At 33.6% G+C, this 24761-nt stretch overlaps 1 protein-coding gene across 1 annotated transcript; it reads right to left on the bottom strand.

The window, feature by feature from the left end:
- Positions 1-19592: 19592 nt before the first annotated feature.
- On the bottom strand, positions 19593-24236 carry LOC127845255 (uncharacterized). Its single transcript, XM_052376076.1, has 2 exons — positions 23621-24236; positions 19593-21815 (listed from the first exon to the last, which is right to left on the bottom strand). The coding sequence occupies exons 1-2, from the start codon at positions 24124-24126 to the stop codon at positions 20924-20926; spliced, it is 1398 nt and encodes a 465-aa protein (XP_052232036.1). The 5' UTR covers positions 24127-24236; the 3' UTR covers positions 19593-20923.
- Positions 24237-24761: the final 525 nt, after the last annotated feature.

Genomic DNA, 24761 nt, shown 5'->3' on the forward strand with positions numbered 1-24761 from the left:
ACCGTTTAATTTCTCAATTGTAGGAAGGAGACCAGAGCAAAAGAGTTACAACTTTTTGAGGAACGATGAAATGAAATGAGGAACGATGAAATGAAATGAGGAACAAATGTCAATAACATCCCTTATTTTTAGAAAAAGATTAAAGAATATATAGCATCATTAAGTAAATAGTTCAGATCATCATCGCGCAAATACAGGAAGAAGCAGCAACGATGGGTTTAGAAGATCCATATTACATAGCTTGGTTGTTTATGTGACTGCTTAACAAAAATAAAACAAGAAACGCATGTCAAAGAGAAAATATTAATAAAGTTTAACGATATAAACCCGATGATCAAAGCATGTAGCCCAAAACAGTGAAAGTGTGTCGGATGACGTAATTAAGAAGCGATGACACGATGACGTAAAAAAATCAAATATAATTAAAGGGGCAGTACTATGAAATAAAAATACAAATATTAAAGGGGCAGTAGTGTAAAATCGAATTACCAATAAAACCAGCTTTGTTTATTGAATATTTAAGACACAAACATATAAATGGTTATTACATTAATAATTCAAAATTTTAAGAGCAGAAAGATATAGTGAATCGAAAACCAACAAGTATGTATTTTTAGGTACGTCAACATCATATCCTTTTGATAAAAATGAGTTAATTCAATTGAAAAGTTTAATAAAAAAATATATTAAAGGGGCAGTACTGTAAAATTTAATTACCAATAAAACCAGCTTTGTTTATTGAATATTAAGAATCAAACATGTAAAATGGTCATCCCATTAATAATTCCAAATTTTAAGAGAAGAAAGATATAGTGAATCGAAAACCAACAAGCATGTGTTGTTAAGTACGTCAACATTTGATAAAAATGAGTTAATTGAATTAAAAAGTTTAATATAAACATATTCTTTAAGATATTTTAATTTGCGAACACGCTTCAAAAGATCTCCATAAAATGATGGGTGGGAAATTCCATTAGTTATGTTACAATTTAGGAAGGTTATGATCATTAAAATCTATAATACATGACAATGCTCTGGCGAAACGTACCAACAGCGAAATGTAAATACCAAAGGATGGACCTTTAGGGAAGTTACAATTTAGGAACGGAACATTCAAAATTTCAAAGTTCGTCCCGTTTGTCGTATAAACTTGTCTTAATCATATTATTATTAATAGTAAGATGTAAATCTAAATACGCAACATCTGTATTTGATTGACATGATCTATTTAAAACTAGTTCGCTCGGGTAGATTTTTTTGAATTCATGTATATTGTTCAAAGTATGGGTCATCTAAAATAAGTATGTCATTAATGTAACTTCTAGTTAAAACGTTGAATCAAATTTAGTTGTTTAGTTTCCGATAATTCTAACATAATCTCGCTTTCATAACAATATAAAAAAGGATCAGCTATAAATGGCGCACAATTAGTACCCAAAGGAACCCCGATACCTTGTTTAAATATTTACGGTTAAATTCAACAAACAAGTTATCCAGAAGAAAAGTAAGTGCTGTACAAAAGTCATGACAAGTCTAAATGTTTATCTAATATCTGATTAGTAAAAAACAACTGTTGTAGTGTTTTAAGCAAGATAACGACGCTTCTCTCTTGCGAATGCTTTTTCAATCAAAAATACAAGTTTGCATTTTATTAAAGTGTGAGGAAGCGTTGTATATAGAGTAGAAAAATCATATGTGCTTACTTGTGACACCTTATACCTTTTATTTTTAATTTAATCAATAATTTCTTAGGAGTTTTATTGACCCAAAATAGGTTTATATTACTATTTTCATAAACGTTATTACAATATTTAGCAATATGATATCAAATAATACTCAATGCGGATATCAGATACACTGATAATTGCTTGGTGGTTCAAGACACTGAATTAGCGATAAAAGGACTTTTATATGGCGTTTTATGTTATTCAGGTATCCGGTAAAGTGATGGCAATTTCTTGTCAGTAATATTTAATTTTACATTCAGATTTTTGCACACGGCAATATGGTCGGCAATAACATCATTAGGTTGCTTATTATAATCATAATATAATGTAGTTTGTGATAGTTCTTGTGAAATTGTTTGAACATAAAACACTCGTCATATTATTGTAACAATATTAGCAGCCTTATCTGCAGGAACTATGACGAATTTAGATTGTAAGTCGTAAAGCAATTTACAGGGACTTTGTTTATTAAATTTAGGTGAATGTGATAAGGCCAAAGGGTTTGTATGATAAAAATATATCTTATTCATGGCCTTAAATAATAATTTGGTTTTCCATTCATTGAGTGCAGTAAGTTCTGCATTTTCCTTCCTGCACCATTTTGTACAATACTTAAGATTTAAGATAGTAGTCAGTGTAAGATTCAATGATACAAGCACATTCATACAGTGGGTCAGATTGAGGTAAAATAAGTTTATATTCCTTATCAATATGCGCCAAAGAAGAAACAGAAAGAGAGAAAAGTGCACTTAATAATTTATGTCTTCCCCAATTTTGTAATAATGTGTAGCAGTCATTTAAAGAAAGCAGTCGTTTAAATTTACGCCTTATGTTACCATTTTTCCTTATGCTGTGTGAACGTTTATTTCTTAAACGTTTACTGAAAAGAGAAAATGAATTAATCAATTTATTTTAAGAAATATCTCCAACATTTAATATACTATCATTTAATCCAAGTGGGTAAGCTGTTTGTAAACGATTAATCCATTCAAATTCCGACACGCACATTGCTTTTAATAGGTACTGATTTGAAGTACTATTATCAAAAATAATGTTACGCTATGACCCGTTTTATTAAAGTGTTGGTAAATTAAGTTGTTAAATGTATTATTGTTTTTTATTTTATAATTATGTTATCTAAAACGTGTTTAAAGTGATCTACCAGTCTGTCCAACGTAATGCGTACCGCAACGTGGTACATTTCAAGTAACGACATACACTTAATGCATAGAATTTCACGAGAAATCGGATTTAATGTTAACTAAAACTTTGCGGTTATTAACAGATGATAGACTAAAAGAGGACTTTTTTAAAAACTTGCAACATAAACATTTCCTGGGGCTGCACTTTTTATTGTAGGATACCGATTACACGGAGCTTGATTACGATGCGAATAAGAACCTTGTTGTATAGTATCTCCAATACAAGATGCTCGAAGTTAACTAATTTTAACTGTAGGCTTAGAGAAAAGTAATTGTCTATAATTACAAGGCAAATAAATACTACGTGCAATCGGAATTCTCAACAGGTAGAGAAAAACTTAAGGGTTTTTGTTATCAATTTGTCCATAGTTTTATAATTTGGCGAAACCACAAATGTTGTAGTTACATTAATTCACATTTCCAATACATTATACATAAAAGGGTAAAAGGTAGCGTGTCAGATAATGGTCTGTAAAAATTCAGTATTACTTGCAGAACTCTCAGTTGATGAACATACAAGTTTACATTAGAAATACAGAGAATGTATAAGAACTTGAGTACAAAAAGGTCTTGAACAAGATTTATAAAAAAAATAATAATAACAATACCGCTACCAGCCTCTGAAGGCTGAAAATATAAAAGTCTTGAGGTATCTGTGTGCATTTTAACTGGTTTCTTAAATTACTAGCCAAGTGAATTATTTGGGACAAGACTTACAGTATAAATGGTACAACGAAATGTCAGTGATACAATCTAATCCGCTAACATTTAGACAGAGGATAAAAATACAGATAATAAAATCAATGTACTGTATACCAATATATTGATAAGACAAAATACGACCTTAGAAATTGTGCACTTGTTTTGAAAGTTCATATCTTGGAGGAGATAAACGTATGAATACCACCTTCATCAGCATGCCATCATACTGACACCGACAGTTATGTTAAAGGGTAAGTAAAGTTAAATTGGCCGAGAAATGTCCCATTATAAAGGCAGCACGTACTAAACGTAATGATACCATTTCTTTTAACGCCACTATAATAAGCTATTTACTTTTTTTTTTCTGGTTGATTTTCAAATTAAAACCCGAACATGTGACAAGGCTAGTACGGATGAGAATACGGTTAGCATGGGATCTGCTAAGCCTATTAAAAGCGAGTATTATGTTCGACGTAAGATACAAAACCTTCCATTAAATCAACAACGTTTGTAGGAAAATCGTATATGAATAATCCTTGCGAATAAATGACAACATCATAGTTCGGCAATTCGATAAAAAAACCAAACACTTTCAGTATAAAAAAATTGTTGCATTTGTTATGAAATGTTCTATGTAAGTGCATAAAGTTTAGTGTCGGATAAACCGATATATTCCGATGTCAATATGCATGGATTGTCTTCATTTTGAGCGATTGTATGAATGCTGTTCAATATAGCAAACCAACTGTCATTATTTTTATTACGAATCTTATTGGAATGCAAATGTCAAGTTTTCAAAATAATGAACACATTTCCCAGTTAAGTCTGACGTTGTTGTCCGTTTGTCTGTGTGGTCATTTCATTTGTGCATCAAAGTCGACATGTAGAAAAGAGTAAACATTTGTTAAAATACATGCAACCGGCTTAAACATGCATTCACCAGGTTTTGATATTACGCCATTTGATATATATGATAAAATGTTGCTTGAAATCAAATGCAATCATTATCTTTTGTAAAGAAAAATACTATTGTAAACGGCTGCTTTTCATGTCCTTTTCGTATTTATCATTCTGCTGTAGGGTGTGAAGATGTTCACTTTAATCAAGACAGAGGGGTTATCCTTTTTTATTATTTAATTTTATATTCGATTTGATATTTCACAATTCAACAAACGTTCACAGTAAAAGGGCTTCTACTGTTACATAGCTATCAAATGCATAAATTACTAACGACCGGAGTTATCTTATTTTTTTTACTTGTGGTCCCAATTCACATACAGAACGAAATAACTTCACCCGTATTTATACTTAAGGAAAACAACATTTATAATATGTCCACGATATAAGTGTTAATTCGTTATTATTCATATCCTAGTAAAATGCTTAGACTGCTTGTTGTTTACGCGTTTAGTTTGTAACTATTGTAATTGTTGTATTTTCGTGTATAACGTGCCGTACCGACACAAATGTTTTTATATATTTTGCGTTTCATATTATTCCATTTTATTTTTTCTTTCATACTACTTTCAGATAATATATACAAATATTGTTCCTGGTTAGACGAGCTTCGACTGCCACTTTCGTTTTCTATCCTTGTATGCAGACACAAACCCGAAAATAATTATGGATCCCCAAATAAAACAGCTAATACTTAAATTCCAGCGATATAAATCTACTACACACTTGGGTTTCAAGTGCCTGGTGATGTATATTAATCTCCCACAAAATATATCTCAAATATGGCTGCTTATGTATACAATATAGCTTAATTATTATCGTCTTCGATTCGGTCCATGATCATCTGAAGTACCTTTGCTAAATATTACAGCTAACACGTGAGTTTCAGGTGACTGGTGCTACGGAATAATCTAAAGCCATTAGAATCTCACACACAATCTTATTGACCTCTCGCCAAATGTCAATCATATTCTTATCTGAATATCGATCGACTACTCAATAAATCGTGCGCGCCGGTTGTTAACGCCCTGTCAGCAATTTAGACAAGCCGAATGCCTATTCTCCTTTATTCAACGAGTTTCGTTTATTTTGTTCGAAAAATAGGTAAATAAAATATACAGAAACGGTGTAAACAAGGTTTATATAACTCTGAGTTAGATCATTTAGAGAAATTTCATTTATACTATTTCCTACGCGAAAATGTTGTCTTTACAAGTTAAAGTGAAAGTGAAAGCTTCAATGTGCAGAATTACCAAAACTACCCAAATCTCACTTATAAAAATTAATTTATTTCAGAAACAGAAAATGTCATACAAGCACTATATCGATGCCAACGTTTTGTTGTCCTGCGCTTTCATTAATAATGATTGATAAATGCCCCATAAGAAATGTTTAGTTTTATTAATATCACTTTTATACGTAATAACATGGGTGATGTAACGTAGTTCTATACTTTAACTTTTTAAGTATGATAAGAAACAACTAAGTCAATTCACAATGCTAAGTTTATTTAATATAGAGTTCTATTAATTTACAATTTCAATTTATTAATAATTTCAAAAGACTTTCAAAATAACATACAATAACCTATCCTACCTCCTAACTGTAGTGTCCTATCATGTCTTTAGGTTAGCATTATATAGACAGAGGTGCATGTACTGGACATCTGGCATCATACGGAAACATGTATCCTTTGATTAATTAATTGGGTATAATTAAAACGTACACTGCCCCACTTATCTGATCTTTTAGGTTTGTCGTGTTCAATTATGATTCTCAGTATATAAACACCGCTCAAAAGCTATATTCGTCCGTATGCTATGTACAACTTCAACTCGCGATGGGGTTTAACGTGCAGTTCCATCATGACCTTCATATCTGAATGCCAATCTAAACTGTAACCCGTCATTGGTGTATTGTCTTACGACTGGTTATAGAGAGAATTTGACAACTGAGTTTCTTGTTGTTTATAATTTCAATGTTTATAGTATTTAGTCTATTAATAAATAATATATTATTTAACAAGTATTTACTATTATATCTATGATATTTACTTTGATGATTTGATAATCCATCTCGAAATGTGATTTCGAAACCTGCTCGGCGTCAGAAAGCGTGTAAAACTTAAGCGAAATTCAAGTTATAAAGCGTTATTCGAGTAAAAACATGTGGACACAATGTCTCGTTAGTATTTTGTAAAAATAACATGGGTAAATACCAGTGCAGAGGTGTTAATTTATTATTGATACCACCATTACACGTAGTAACAGGTTAGATTTCGGTAAGCACGCAAGCGTTTGGGAGCGTTTTTAAAGTACTGAAATACCAGTTTATACAAAGCTAATGTTCTATGGAAACTATTATTTGTTTGCATCTGCATAATAAATATATGACAAAAACCCCTTTAACCAGTGTAATAGGGGGTGAAACAGTCTATAAAAATCATCCGGAAAATCGCGTAATCTATATGTAATATATAGGCAAAGAAGCGACTTTGGTGTTAGCTTGTCTAGGTTTTCTAACAGCTAAGCCACATGAACAGAACAGAACAGAACATATGTTTTATTTTGACTTGCACAATGTACATCGTCAGTATAACAAAAAAATAATAATCATAATTTAGATTCATGTCACGTTAATCATATAATACATAGTTTTAGTACATACGGTATACAATAAAGTACATTACTTCATATAATATATTATTTCAGCACATACGGTGTGTAGCAAAGTACATACGGTATACCTGGTCTTTACTATAATTTTTTTTATAAAATTTGAATATTTTAATCAAATAAATTGTGTTAGTTCAGAATTTTTAAGTTTCATTATTTAAGAGGATGAACTTACATTTAACAATGTGTTTCTTTTATTTAATGCGTATTTAATAAAAAAAGAAATTTTAATTAATTTGGTCTTGTTATCCATGCCCAACATTTCCAAAAATTTAAACATCGATGGGCGTTGGTAATAGTACTTTGGTACATATTTTTTGCGAATCTCATCTAAGAATGGACATATGAGCATGAAAAGATATTCATCTTCAATATCTTGTGAATTACAAAATAAACAGTAACGCTGATCCCTATCAATTCTATTTCTACCATATCTACCCGTTTGTATTCTTAGGGGGTGGACCGACAGTCTTAGTCTACAAAAGAACATTCTACGGCTGCTTGGTAGTAAATCTAGATATGATTCGTAGTTGAATTTTTTTTTAAAGAGGACATAATTAGTAAGAACATGGTTTGTCTGCATGCTCTGGGACCATTCCCGAATGAAATTGTCTATTACACATTGTTTGAAAATGCTGATAAAAGATTTAAAATCGATATTGTCAGCATCTTCGAAGATATAAGAGAAACCATAATTATTCAGCAATAACTTTACATTAGAAACCCAATTTGTAAAACCATTGTTACAATCTTCCTTAGCTTGTTCATAAACCTTTTTAATAATAATATTATCCGTATGTATAATTTTACTCCAGTATTTTATAATTTTAAGATACCTAGAAATGAACAGAGGGTACCGACCTAATTCCCCATATACGCCCGCATTAGATGTCTTGGTTTTAAGTTTTGAAATACGTTTGCAAAATTTAAGGTGAATTCTCTCTAGTTCTTTTGATTGTTTAAATCCCCATACCTCTGCTGAATAGTTAAGTATAGAACCAACAAATGAATCAAAGAGTTGACACAATATCTTTGGCTTCAGTTCGTACTTTTTACAATGTTGCAGTAGTATATTCAATGCCTTAATAGCTTTACCTGCTAGATATTCTTGATTCAGCTTAAAATTCCCAGTGTAGTTGAAAACAGTACCAAGATAATTAAAATCGTCTACAACCATTAATTCTTTCCCATCGAAGCTCCATTTTTCATTATCTAACAGTCTGCCCCTCTTTCTGAAAACCATAATTTTTGTTTTGTCTGTGTTTACAAGTCCCCATGTTTTACAATATGAGTGCAACAGATTTATATTGGTTTGTAATTCCTCTGGCGATTTCGCGAAAATTGCCATATCATCTGCAAAAAGTAAAAGCATTAACACAATATCGTCTATTAATAAACCAGAATTAGGTTCATTTTGTAAATATAGTTCAAGGTCATTAACAAAGAATGAAAACAAAATCGGCGAGAGTACCTCACCTTGCCTCAGGCCAACTGCATATTCAAAAAATATTCAATAGGTGCTACATGATTTTACACAAGATTTTACTTTCTGATACATATCTCGTATGATTCTTAACAATTTACCTTGAATTCCGGATTAGTACATTTTTAACCAAACGGCATTCCGGTAGATTCAGTCAAAGCATTTAAACATATCGACAAAAATAACATAAAGACGTTTATTTTGGTTAAGATATTTCTGAATGACCGACAAGAGTATAAAAACGGCATCAACTGTTGATCTTCCCTTCCGAAATCACATGACTAAGAGGTCGGAGCGATCATCATCCAGGCGAGATGTCAATTGAACCGAAAACGATCAAATCCCTGCCGTCATAACCACTCACGTGATGATAGCCTAGCCACGCGGTAATTAATTGTACCGTTATTTTACCTTTTTAATTTAGTTAATTCATTATTTTATTATGAACCTTAACTCAACCCGTATTTTCAAAATGTAAAAGAAAATGATACTTCTTTTTATGATATAATTCTTAAACGAATAAAATAAAATCCTACCTAGTATGTGAGAGCAAAGATCGACAACTCTGCGTGAAGATTTGGTAAACCGGGCATAATGTATGTGCGTAAAGTGTCGTCCCAGAGCAGTCCAGTCAGGCAAATCAGGGACCAAGCAAACATCCAGTATAGCCAGAAAGTGTATTTCTTCCCTGATTAAGCCGCGAGTCGACACTTAAAGTACATGCATTTAACCCGTTAATCCCAAAGCGAGGCTTACATCTTAAATACGGCTGATTATCATCCGTGTCCTTAATTTTAATTTTCATAAAATCATGTTATTTTGTAATTATATATATATATGTAAAAGTTAGTGCTAAACGCGGAAATAGAAATTACATTTCATGAATAAAATTAAACACACGAAATAAACATCAAGATATCCGAAGATCCCGAGTAAAAAGTAAAATATAATCGGTAGTAAAAAGGACCGATTATAGTGTCATCAAATAGACGAAATTTCAACGTCTCGAAAGTCGATGCTCCGGATATAACTGTATACAATCGAAAAATATCGCAATACCTCAGCTGTGTGTAAACATTTATTTTGTGATACAATTTATCAAACAGGAAACAGAACAAAACCACTCGACAAGCTTGGCGATACCTCTTCATACTGGTCGCCCATACGCTTTTTATAGTGATAATTAGACAGTATAGGAGATCAAGTTTGTGCCTTGAGACAAAGAGACAGTGAACTCCCTCTTCTCGGTTGCGATGGTATAAATACGACCTCTAAAGAGACAGTTATTTATATAAACAAGGGCTGCTTGTAAAACATGCATACCCCCATATCGGCTGTCAGTTGTAGTGGCAGCCATTGTGTGAATACGTTTTTTGTCACTGTGACCTTGACCTTTGACCTAGTGACCTGAAAATCAATAAGGGTCATCTGCCAGTCATCATCTGCCAGTCATGATCAATGAACCTATGAAGTTTCATGATCCTAGGCATAAGCATTCTTGAGTTATCATCCGGAAACCATTTTACTATTTTGAGTCACTGTGACCTTGACCTTTAACCTAGTGACCTGAAAATCAATAGGGGTCATCTGCCAGTCATGGTCAATATAAATATGAAGATTCATGATCCTAGGCCTAAGCATTATTGAGTTATCATCTGGAAACCATTTTACTATTTTGAGTCACTGTGACCTTGATCTTTGACCTAGTGACCTGAAAATCAATAGGGGTCATCTGCCAGTCATGATCAATGTACCTATGAAGTTTTATGATCCAAGGCCTAAGCGTTCTTGAGTTATCATCCGGAAACCATCTGGTGGACAGACGGACCGACGGACCAACATGTGCAAAACAATATACCCCCACTTTTTCGAAGGGGGATGGGCATAATAATAATAAGATAACCAAAAGTTGGGAGAGGCTTACCTTAGACCTAAGGGAATTCAAATATTTGAGTACTGAACAGGTAGTGTTCAAAAACAAACTTACAAATGAAACTGCCCCATCTGTGACCTGAAAGCATTGTTTTGAAAAGAAATGCATTTTATATTTCAGCCAATAAATTATAACAATACAATATTTTAATGTTTTGAGCAAAACAAACTGCTTGGCCTCATTGTGGAAATGTTTTATAACAAACACAAACCCTATTTCAATCAGCCGAGAAAGTATTATATGTCATCTTGATTATTATCTTACAACACTCTACTTCAGTTTTGAGTGACGCTGATATCCTGATATTGGTGGTACTTTCAGGCCGGACATAACGTTTAAAATACCGAACATAACATTTGTGGGGATTTTATAGCCATTTTTCCAATACCTCTTATTCAAGAAGGACGGTTGTCACTTATAAGCTTAAGTATGCGCACTTGATAATTGTTAACAACGCATACTAGCTCGATAATTGTATGGTTTTGAAAGAAATAGTGAAACATTAAAAAGGGCATTTCATACGCTACATAGAGTATATATTTATACCCTATATTATGTTGCAACCATAATAAAAAATGCATTTCTGCATTTTTCAATGTAGCTGTCTAACCCAGCTTTTCACCTTAGCTGACCTTTGTGAGCGACCAATCAAGTTGAATATAAAATTTCCTGTCGGCAGGCCTGAAACTTTTCAAAGTAGAAAACGCCAATCTACAAATAGTTTTCACATTTATATAAATATGTTATTTAATCAACTTTCTATTCTTTAGAAGTATAGGGTATGAAAAGGGATACTACAGTTCGTTTAGCAACGATGTAAACTGCGTGATCAGCATTAAACAATTTTACCCCTAATGATAAGGGTTGAGAGATAGAGCCGTTGCACACTCAACTTTCGACATCAATACAGTTTGTGTCCCTTTACATTAAGAAGATTGTCAGCATTATTTTTCACTTAAAGGCTGTGTTCTCATATTTAGTAATTACTATGATATTGCGTTATGTGCACTCTTAAAGGCTGTGTTCTCATATTTAGTAATTACTATGATATTGCGTTATGTGCACTCTTAAAGGCTGTGTTCTCATATTTAGTAATTACTATGATATTGCGTTATGTGTACTCTTATATGTATGATCATAACCTGATGTAACGCTTTGACAAAAATAATTTAACCCTTTGCATGCTGGGAAATTTGTCGTCTGCTAAAATGTCGTCTGTTGAATTTCTAAAATTAGCATTTTCTTCGATTTTTTTTCAAAGAATACTATCAGAATAGCAAACAGTTTGGATCAAGATGAGACGCCACGTTCTGTGGCGTCTCATCTGGATCCAAACTGTTTGCAAAGGCCTTTAAAATTCAGCTCCAGCGCTTTAAGGGTTAAATTGTTTTCGAGATTGACTGTTAATGCATAAAGCTTTAACAAGCCGTCATTCCAGCAGTGGAATCGTAATCTCACTTTTATGCATTGCATTCCAACCTGCAAGGTATCAAGGTCAGTTCGCGGTCAGTAACATAAATGTCATATAAATACTATCTCGTTAGCTATGTGAATGCGAAGTTTATTTTGATCAGAAAGATATACAATGAAGATATACAGTGGTATCATTATGGTAGGTCAAATATAGATTTTTTTATGTGTTTTCAACAAATGAATGATAAGTACCAGTTTTTATTAAGCATAAGGGCGATGATTAACGATACTATTAATAATGGAATCAAATAACAATGAGCAACAACCCTCTAAAACATGTCTGTTCGATGAACGCGCGCATTCATGTTTTTTATCTTCTTGTGTTTTTCTATTATGTAAATATATATATCTGATCAATAATATCCGATAAAACAAAATAAGCCATCACCCTGTAATTAATTATCGTGTGATGCAGCTAGGAACTGCTTAGAACAAAATTAATGTATTCGCTATATTGGATCTTATAGATTTAACTTTTGATTGTTCATTAACACTGACCACAATCAAATCCGTATATCTTTTGGAAAGATATTTCTTGTTCACTGTGCCACGGTCATTTTCTAAAATCTTTCCAGGGGAATTCAAATAATACATTTATATCTCAGTCGTTTGGTTATATTACATTATTATTATTATGTAAGATGTTCCATGTTTTTTGGTGATTTTTTCCCCCATTCTCAATCTCAAAAAGAATACATTTTTCCTAAAAGACTGCCTAAACATCCCAATTGAAGGCTTCCCAAAAATAAATAAAAACATCAATTTCAACATTTAGTTTATTTCCCTATCAATCTCTATTAGTTGACATAAGTAAAAATAGAATTGAAAACATTTTTATTCTCAATATTCAAGTATTTGTTGGCAAGAAAAACAAGTTCAATTCTACAAATTTGTCAAAACAACGCGATTTCCGCAATGCAGAGGGCCCCTGGCAAAATGGTGAGAACTGTGTCAGAATAGAAATGAAGTGTGTTGGATTTCCAAACATGGTATTGGTTAGGTTTTGTAAAGGACATTGTAATTGTATATAATAATTTCTATAAACATTGAATTTGTTTACATTTTCAAAGCAACTTAGTATTGATGATATGTATTTTTGAACAGAGAAATTGAAACACGGTCATCATTCTAAAGCATCTTGCTTGCGTGGACAAATAAGGTATAACAGCTGTCAACAATTTACGAGAACAATTTTTGCTTGAATTACAGGTTGTTTTCTTGCAAAATTAAAAAGTTATTGCTCAGAAGATCTATTGATTTGGGACAATTTTTTTTCTACAACTCTTTATAAAACTTCAAATCATATTAACAACATCATATAAATTAGAGTTATATACTTAATATAACAAGATTATTGCCAAGCAATAAAAGTCCCCTACCTACACAGGATCCACAATTTTCAGCAATGTTTGTAGTTTATTTGTTGTCATAGAAACCAAACTTCTTGACGTAGAAACAAAATAAAATTACGTGCATATTCTCCATATTGCCATCTATCCCTGTTTAAAGTTTCATGCAAAAATATGAAGAACTTTTTAAGTTATCGAAGGATCAACCATTTTCAGCAATATTTCTAGTTTATTTGTTGCCATAGTAACCATAATTCTTCATGTAGGAACAAAATGAAATGACGCGCATAATCTCCATATTGCCATCTGTCCATGTTTTAAGTTTCATGAACAAATATGAAGAACTTTTTAAGTAATCGCTGGATCCAGAACATTGTAACAGACTGACAGACACACCAGAAGGGGACTAATAATCATTTGACTTTTCTTCCAAAAAATTGATTTTTGTTCAAATTTGATTTTTTTTTACAATTTTGCTTCTGGATGTGGTCATTTAACGGACTGGTAGATATTGCTAAAAAAAGGCCTGAATAATCAGGTAATATCATCGAAATACAATGTCATTTCACAAAATAAAACAGACAAAAAAGATTAACCACAGAAAAGCATGAAATAAAAGTAACAATTTGAACAAGACTATTGCCAAGCATTTATATGTCCCCTACCGATTCCACCATTGTCAGAAATTTCCACCATTGTCAGATTTTTTTGATTTTTTATTTGTTGCCATAGCAACCAGAATTTTGACGTAGGAACAAAATTAAATGACGTGCATAATGTCCATATTTCCATCTATCCATGTTTTAAGTTTCATGAACAAATATGAAGTGCTTTTCAAGTTATCGCAGGATCCAAAAAAGTGTGACAGACAGACAGACAGACTCACAGACAGACTCACAGACGCACAGCGCGCAAACCATAAGTCCCCTCCGGTGAAACCGCTAGGGGACAATAAACCAAAATATGTACAACAACATCCGACTAGGTAACTTACCTGAGTAATGTGTTTCAAATGAATTAAGAGCAAAACATTATTTTGCCTATACAGTTTAAATTAACAATTAAATTAATCATGTGACTCCTGTGGTTTGACCAGTTTTCGCAACTTGGGAACATAATATGCTGATGTCATATATCAAATATCAAAGCTCTAATCCATGTGGTTTCAGAGATGTGTTAAAAGTTAGTTAGCAGCATGGAAAACATGTTATGTCTTCTATATATACCTATAACAAAAGTAGCCCCGCCCCTGGACAGTCATGTTAATTGATAGAGCAACTAATTTGAACAACCTTGGTAGAGGATTTCTCAAGAAATGGTTGTGTTTATGTCAAACTTGCTCTTTAAAAAGCTTTAGCCTAATTTTGAAAAATGAGTTGCGTCTAAAAATATGCAATAGCGACAAACTTCAATGCCTTCAGCAGTTTGACTTCATCAAGATTGAGTACAAAATGTGACTTATAGAGTGGTATCAGGGCATTGTGTTCCAGATTGAAAATATGTTTGTTTTTCTTAGATTTGACCAGGTGACCTTGCTTTTGTACAAATTTGACTCATATTCGCTTAGGTCAGTGTATACATTCTGACCAAGTTTTGTGAAAATGGGCTGAACATTGGTTTTATGAAAAATACAATGTTTTTGAAAAATATCATGGGCATTTACAAAATTGTGACTATTGTGTGACAAAATTGTGAAATGATGATCCCATGATGGTAGAATGAGGACCAGTTAAAGCAAACTTCATAATGATGCTGTACATTGGAGTTTAGTTTAAACCTATTTATTTCAGCTCGATTGCATCGAAAGCATAAGTCTTATTTGAAACTCTCTCAATTCAGTTTTCTGGGACTAAAACCAGTACTTGGTGTTTATTGTGTAGATTTAAAGAACGCATCCACAGTGGTGATCGAACACGTGGCTTCTCGGTTGCTGGGCGCACACCATTTCCACTATGCCACGGCGGCGACCTTTTTAAAATTTGGACCAAAATGCATCCATAAGTTAGGTTCATAAGGCAAATTAGAAATCATAGCTCATATTGATGTATGACAAGCATTAAATATAATGATAACAATTGTGTATGCAGTCATATACAAGTGAGTACTATAATGTCATATATTGAGTAAGATATAACAAAGAACATTGTAGTTTATGACTAGTTTATTACACATAATTTGCGGAGATTGTTTAATATTGTATAGTAAGTGTACAAATTGAATCTTTTAGAAAACACTCTTTAAACATTGATGGGTTTTCATACACAAAATACGTCTTTAAGTATATTATTAAGTCACAATAACTGGAGTGTTAATCTGAGTGTTTCCTTCAGAAATCACTTCGTGTCAGATGAAGTTTTCTCATAACCAATAGACAAGCCAGCCTAAAATTTTCCTTGTTAAGGAGGACACTCTTAGTCATTATTTAGTGGGTGCAGTGTGCAAACATGTCTCTGTATTGAACCATTTAAATAATATCTACAAAACATCCTTCTTCAGTATGAATGTTAAATTATTAAATTAGGTTTTTAAAAGGGACAATAGCAAAGTTTTTTACTGAAAGGCTCAATAACTTGAATATTTTCTAGCTTTAAAATTCCCTGGAAAAGAAATGTTGCTCATCAGGATGAAGTCTGAAGTCTGCACAACTAAATTCTGAAATTTCTACCCCAAAATGAGTCAACAATTATGCAAAATGCAACTAAGAAAACAGCCAATTAGTTATTATACAACACTCAATTATGAGTTGTTTTCAGTCCATATCATACAAACCTAGATATGCCATGTACAATTATGTCCCATATTTTGGACATAGGCAAATCCACTTATCAAATGAATATTATCACCAAAAAATCATCTTACTACACTGAATACTAAACAATTAGTACACAGTGCCAAAATATTAAAAGAAGTTTTAGCACAGGCTAATCAGGGACGACACTTTCCGCAAAAACTTAATTTTTGCTAAGAAGAGACTTTCCTGAACCAAAAATATAATTAAGGCGGAAAGTGTCATCCCTGGGACAACAGTTTACCCACATTCATTTAACCCCCTTTGTACTGAACACAGCCCATATATAAATCAACAACGGAAATTATGTCAAACAGCCGTAACACTGCAAAAATTGGTCGGCCAAAATAGTTCCTTCCTTTATGATCACCTATACATGTATATATGATGGTTCTTCAGTTGTCAAACTTTGAGTACATTTGTTCACGAATTTAAAGGAGAGTGGAGTACACATGTTATTTTACAATTTTGATATAATCTACAAAAGAATCTTGAAGTATGTCACATACATTGATGCCCCAATGGTACATGTTCGGACACCAAACAAATCCACTATTATATTCTACAAATGGCAAAATACATAAAGGGCCATAACTCAGCACAAATTGGCGGCTGTCAAAATTCCGTTCTTAACGATCATTGATGTAATTAAATTATTGAAGCTTAAAGATTCACACAGAAGTTAAAGGGGAAATAATAAACACATTTTTGAGAATATATATTCTTTAGTGGGAAAAACAGACACAAGGCAATAATTTTGGCAACACTCCACACATTAAAATTCCTTTCTATAAAATCGTTTGCACATTATGCTTCGCTTTAGTGCTTAATAAGCTCAGAAGTGAAGTTATCCACTCCCGTAGATTTCTCTGCCTTCAGACTGTGCACTTTCTACTCCACCTCTGCCTTTAGTAAGCACAGACTGTCGTCAGCCGCTCCTGGTCTGAGATCATTCTGACAGAGACCGCGCGCTGGTCCAAGCAGGTATTTAAAGTGTTCGATGGGTTAGATTTGAACAAAAAAAATATAAAAGAACAGTGATTATGTTACATAACAAATATAAAATCTGTGCAATTTGGTTAAAATATGCTTGGCGGTTTGGAGCTAATTGACAACTGACCTCTCACAAGTGACAACAGACGACACGCCGCTGGGCCAGCTACAACCAAAGCTCACCGCATTTTGTGCTCAAGTGGGGTAAACAGAAAAAGCACATTCGTTGAATTCATATACCCCGCAAAATAAATTATGTTCTGGCTGGGTGCAATCCTTTGATATAAAGGTATAAAAAAATAATTAAGTGTAGGGCTATTGTTTTATGAATTCTCCTCATTGATATCTTTACACCCATGAAGTTTCTTGTTGAAATCTTGTATTGTATCTGAGATTTAGCCTTGAAAAGTTACATCATATCCAAACAACAAAGAGCAATAACTATAAGTTAAGAGAATGCAGGGTGATGGTTATGTTCATGTCACTTATTTCCATTGATTTCCACACATTCTCGAATTATCTTATCTGAGATATAAACCTCAAAAGTTCCATTTTACAAAAACAACGAAGGACATTAATTCTTATTTAAGATAATGAAGGGTCATGGTTCTTAGTTATGACACTTCTCGTACTTAATATTGCTACACCCATGAAGTTTCATGTTGAAGTCTTGCATGGTATCTGCGATATAGCGCTGAAATGTTTCATGATACGAAAGACAAACACATAGCAATAACTCTTAATCAAGAATGTTTTAGTTATGGTTATTGTGCATGGCACTTCTCCTCATTGATATAAACACACACACAAAGTTCCTTGTTGATATCTTATAGTTTCTGAGATATAGCCCTAACAAGTTTTGTGACAGAAAGATGGACGAACTGACGGATTGACATACTTTCGGACGGAAAGCACCATTTATATATCCATCCGTCTTGGCGGGGAATAACAAGGACCATAATTATGCCATAAGGTGTTTCAGTTAAAACGCTTTACAATAATCTGCATATTAAAGCCATTCAACTGTGAAAGTTTGAGAAAGATCAACCCAGTAGTTATACAACAAAAGTACACAGCAAAAGCTTCGAGACGGACGTTGTTAAGGACCAACTTACGGACGGACAGTTGGATGGACAAGTGCATTGCTAAATGCCTCCCACTATGTAGGCTCATCAAAAGAACAAAAAGGACATGATAATTCTTCCAAAATATGTCATAGCAAACATTCCTTTCTTCAGTATATAACAAGGGCTGTTTGTAAAACATGCATGCCCCCCATATGGGCTGTCAGTTGTAGTGGCAGCCATTGTGAGAATACGTTTTTTGTCACTGTGACCTTGACATTTGACCTTATGTAAGTTATCATCCGGAAACCATTGTTCTATTTCGAGTCACTGTGACCTTGACCTTTGACCTAGTGACCTGAAAATCAATAGGGGTCATCTGCCAGTCATGATAAGGGGGAGTGAGAGGGGGGTATAATGTGGGTGTGGTAATTTATAAGTTGTTTAAAAAAAATTTTTTTTTTTGGGGTGGGGGGGGGGGGGGGTAGGGGGGTGGGGGGGTGAGAGGGGGGTATTATGTGGGGTGTGCTAATTTATAAGATGTTTAAAAAAAACATTTTTTTTTTTGGGGGGGGGGGGTAGGGGGGATGGGGTGGGGGTGGGGGGTGAGAGGGGGTAATAATGTGGGGTGTGGTAATTTATAAGATGTTAAAAAAAAATTTTTTGGGGGGGGGAGTGGGGGGTGGGGGGTAAGGGGGTGGGGGTGAGAGGGGTGGGGTATAATGTGGGGTATGGTAATTTATAAGATGTTTTAAAAAAAAAATTTTGGGGGGGGTGGGGGCCGGGGGGTTTAGGGGGGATGATGAGAGGGGGGGATACTGTGGGTGTGGTAATTTATAAGATGTTTAAACAATATTGTGGGGGGTAGGGGGGTGGGGGTTTTGAGAGGGGGGTAATATTGTGGGGTGTTGGTTAATTATAAGATGTTTTAAAAAATGGGGGGCTGGGGGGTGGGGGGCAGGGGGGTAGGGATGGGGGTGAGAGGGGGTTATAATGTGGGGTTGTTGTAATTTATAAGATGTTTAAAAAAAATTTGGGGGGGGAGTGGGGGGGTAGGGGGGTAGAGGGGTGTAGGGGGGTAGGGGTAGGGGGAGTGAGAGGGGGGTATAATGTTGGTGGTGTGGTAATTATTAGATGTTTCAAAAAAAAATTTGGGGGGGGTGTTGGGGGTGGGGGGGAGGGTGGTAGGGTTGGGGTGGGGTGAGAGGGGGGTTTAATGTGGGGTGTGGTAATTTATAAGATGTTTAAAAAATGTGATCATAAAAATAACAAATGATTTCACACTGACATGATAAATATCCTCTATTCATTAAACATGAAATTTAAACTTACTGCATTTGTTTCCCCTGTATATAAGAAAGATATAATAGTGTATTACCTCCCCTGTCCTGCTTATATTTATATTAATCAACAAAATTTAACATTGACACAATATTTAATATACAAAATATAAAAAAAATCTCATATTCTGATAATATTTTTACCGATCCACTTTATTTTACTCAAAGGATGATGTTTCATTGGACTGATAATTATAGATTTAGGATTACAGACCAGTTGCTTCAGTTATATTGTTCAGAGTTCGCCCTGTTGGCCGTGTATGCATTCTTGAGTTATCATCCAAAAACCATTTTACTATTTCGGGTCACCATGACATTGACCTTTGACCTAGTGACCTCAAAATCAATAGGGGTCATCTGCGAGTCATGATCAATGTACCTATGAAGTTTCATGATCCTAGGCCTAAGCGTTCTTGAGTTATCATCTGACAACCACCTGGTGGACGGACCGACAGACAACCACCTGGTGGACGGACCGACAGACCGACATGAGCAAAGCAATATACCCCCTCTTCTTCGAAGGGGGGCATAAATATTATGTTTATTGAAGTCGTTGTAAGGACTTATATCTACACCAGTAAAACTGTTGATCAGTCGGCAAGATGCTAAGTACAACGAGTAAAAACCATATTAAACGATACATTAACATGTACATTGTTTAGGTTAACATAGTCTATCTTAAACAAACTGTAGTTGAACAAATTTTGAAATACTAGACAGATCAGACACATTGTTCTTTCAAATGCTTGTATTAAACAATTGCACACAAACACAAAACACATCTAGGTATATTCTACATTCATTGAAAAACATAAAAAGAAATCAAAATAAAATCGAATGACAGTATCGTTCATATTTCAGCATTCAGTTGGTAATGGTAACGCGGCAATTGGCAATCTACATACATTAAACTGCAGCAAGAGTTAGAAATAATCATCTTTAAGACTGGTGTTAAATATAATAAATAGCTTAAAACAAATACTCTAAACTACGGCAAGAAACTAAAAGAAAAAAATACACAGTTATTATAGAAGTACTCCAACTAGTTAGTAAATTATATCGAAATTCTTTCGAAGGTAGTTTAATCGCCCACCCCTTTGAAATATAATACATGTGTTTGTAAATGATACATTTTGAAAGTAACAATTTAAATGAAAACTGTGTAATACTCGAAGAAATAACTATTAGATAAATCAAGTTTCTACTATCGTTTATCGTAAGAGAAGCAAACAATTTTTTATACTCCACGTTTTATGTTCTCCCAAGCGCGTTGAACATTAGCAATTAACTGTTGACCATATTTGTCTCTGATAGTTACGTCAGCAACGGTTTGCTCTAGTGATACATGTTCATCTGAGTTTCGGAAATGTTGAACTATCGCGTCGTCCTCTGGCATTAACGTTTCTCGTGCATCACTTGGCAGCGCTGGCACCTCGTGGATCATAAGTGACGTCGCTTTAGACGTCCTCACTATGTACTTCGAACGTTGTTTGTGTAGCCACAGCTTTCGTTCACGTCTCGACATAAGGAGAGTTGATAAATGAAACTTTTCGGCAAATGATATATTATAGAAAGTTTTATTTCCAGATGACATCAAGTAAAAAGAATTTCTGAATATAAATGCTCCACCATTCAAATGATCGATTAATTGGGCCCATGTTGTAATATTTTCTTTTAGTGGGATAATAAACTCGTCTAGGTCTACATTTACAACAAATTCAGAATCATGCTTGTTTCGGTAAAGGCAGTCTTGTAAAGCAGCAACTTGTCCGAAATAATGAACATCTTTGACAGGAATAGGCCATTGTACAACTTCAATGATGTTGCGTTTTGTGTACATGTCTAAAATAATCCCGATGTTTGAAGCAGACGAATAATTATACACAACAAATTTATCAGCACCTAGCAGATGATTCAGTTCAATCCACTGCACCAAAGCGTAAGAGTCGTTATAGTTGTTATGTATAGGCATAAGACACAAGGTAAATCTGCGTTGGTATGTTTGAGGTGTATCTGTGGATTTTACGACAATAAGGCTTGACGGTTGACGGCAAGAGTTTTCCGCAACGGAAATGTACGTTGGCTTCCGTTTGAGTTGGGAAACGCATTTAAATAGTGTCGCAGCGTATCTGTGAAGAAAAGATGTACATGTATTAGCGGAACATCGAGTCTACCAATTTACATTCGGGTGTAGTTTTTGCATCCAAAAGACATACATTGATCATTTTGATTGGTCAATAAACAATGTTTTTGAGTGTTGGGGCCTAGGAATGAAACCACTGGGGTCTCTGTCGTTATTGAGCTACCCACCAGAAAGACATATTTTGTGTATATTTCACATAGAAACATTGTATATGCATAACTTCTGGATTCTTGCTTGATCGGAATCACATGTATGCAATTTTAAAAACAAACTGTATTTTGCTTGGTTTTGCATAGGTGTGGGATTCTTATTGCTTTTTCTACAATCAAGAATGACTATTAAGATTAAGCTTAAATACGAGAAAACAAATATTAAAACATAGTCACCTGTCAATATACCCGCAAGGGGAGTTAGACAGTATAGATAAATAGATACTGAGACTGTTTCAGTCATCATGACTTTCATAACTCCGACTGATGGTAATGATTGGTTGTGATCGTCAATACAAAGTATTGTAAAACCTTTTTGTAAGAATATTATTAATATTTCGATATCAACAAAATATCGTATTACAGAATAATATGTAATTACATCATCGTCGTATCGTAGCATGCTCCTAATGTAGGGTTGCCAAACGTCAGCTTCATCAATCTGATATTTCTATCTACCGGATTTCTTAGACATTTAACAATGCTATAACACATTAAATTAGCCATTTAGTTGTATGATTCCTATTTACATGGATGCAGACAGACTTAATTAGAACTATAACATTGACATAAGGGTTCCTTTTTTGCTACTTAATTATATTTTGGTTTTTGTGAAAAACCAATCGCGGATTTTTTGCGAATTATTACGCTACAATTATGTACAATTCATATCAATGTACGGTGGCCAGATGAAATCGGGTATCATGTTTTACAACGTATTTAATGAGAAAATAAAAATGAATATTAAAAGAAACACTATTTCTACACTAATACACACCTTGTTTAAATAAAAGTAGCATTGTATTAAATAATACCTTACAACATGTGTAAGTTGTTTGTTAACCTATATGAATGTACAATTTAATATGACCGTGTTGAATTTAATTTGAAACATACGCACACAAAATTTACAAAACTAATATAGCTATCTGTTTATAATGTGTTTATATTAAATTTGCTATTTTAGATTTTATTATTTAAAAATCTTACACATGTACATGTGTATTCACATTTATGTATATTTATACGCATATGCATATACATGTGAATTTAATTTTTCTGCTGATGCTTTTCTAAGGAAATAATTGAAGATGTTCTTTCCAACTTATTATTGTATAGTAATTCAGTATATTGTTGTAGTATGTGTAATATATTCATTCAGTTGTATTTCAATTTACCCGATGAACTGATTATGGGTCAAGTGTTTGATAATTTTCATGCACATTTATGATTTATTAGAAGTAGCAAATATTACATAAACATATAATGTTCGTACGTTGTATGGCAGAATAAATGAATCATCAGTAGGACTGCGATGAATTCGTTTGAAACATATGCAAACAAAAACACAAATTAAAGGCCTACCTTAACATTGTAAAATTATATTCAATAAATACTTGATATTAATATGTTAAAGTAAATACAAATAACAATAATGTTTACAACATTTAATATTCATAACATTTGTCAGTTTGTGCTTTTTTATATATGATAGATTGATGTTTTATTTTGAGGAACTCATTTTTATGCACATACTAGATACATTCATAGCACGTGTTGTAATGAGACCATACAAACATACCTCTTGTCATGGGTCTCTGGGAGTGATTTAAAAACTAGAAGGCCGCTCTCTTCCATTACAAAGGCAGTGCCGTCATCTGACATATACCACATTTGACACGTGCTGTGGACTCCACCTGATGTAAGTCCCACCAGAAAAACTTGGCTGTCTTTGCTGTCGTAGAACGCAGAAAACACAAACGTGTCATTTTTGTCGTCAGCCGGCAACCACGTGGTCTCACTAAAAGTTGCTGACTGCAATGTCATGAGATTCGCACATTGGCTGTTGATTTTAATTGAAAATGTTTTGCTGATGGTCATATTTGATGACATCCTTTCAGACGTGTGTTGTTGTAAGGTTGTTGTTATTATGTAACGAGCTCCTGAAGATGGTACGATCAATCTCGGATAAACATAGTGTGTTGAAGTATACAGAAATATTACAATTATTGGTAGCAAGAGTACTCCAGAATAGACCAGAAAACGTCGAGAACACATTTTGTTAAATGCAAGTTTTTTATGGCCCATGTAAACACAGTTGAAACCATACCATTGGTGATTTCAATATTTTAAAGTAAACAATATACAAAATTGAGAAAATATTACGACTACACTTCGTTAATCATCCTTTCGGTCTCCTCATTCATTTCGTATGCTCGGCAACGACACACACTCGAATCAAAGATGTACCACTCATATTTTTGACAAACCGGAAATCCGTTCTTACTTCGAGCTAAACAATTACCGTACTGTCTCTGCTAAATAGCATGCACAATAACAGAACCATATACAAAGCATTTTTTCAAAACGATACTAAGTTCATATAGACATGATTTATGTACATATAGATAGTAAAATAAACAAATTGACATACTCGCCTTGGATTACATTCTGAATAATTAAACGAATAAACGCTCAGAAATGAACTTTAAGTTTAAATAATAATAATCTAGCCTTTTATCTTAAAACTTATTTGAGAAATTTGGTTATGGCAAATAACAATTAGAAATTGCATCATGTTACTATAAGCCATTATATTTTACCACTACTAACGCTCGTTATATATGTGTTCAATAAGAGTCATTATACATTTATAAATGCCGCTCTGTTGTGCACTTCAGTGAGGTTTACATAAACCTCTATATACGAGTGTCCCGATTACC

The sequence above is a fragment of the Dreissena polymorpha genome, chromosome 9 (genome assembly GCF_020536995.1).
Source record: "Dreissena polymorpha isolate Duluth1 chromosome 9, UMN_Dpol_1.0, whole genome shotgun sequence".
Taxonomy (NCBI): domain Eukaryota; kingdom Metazoa; phylum Mollusca; class Bivalvia; order Myida; family Dreissenidae; genus Dreissena; species Dreissena polymorpha.

Coding starts and splice junctions, on each gene's coding strand:
- LOC127845255 (XM_052376076.1), bottom strand. CDS start 24,126: ATGGGCCATAAAAAACTTGCATTTAACAAAATGTGTTCTCGACGTTTT. Junction 21,816..23,620: donor CCAGAGACCCATGACAAGAG/GTATGTTTGTAT, acceptor TTTTCTTCACAG/ATACGCTGCGACACTATTTA.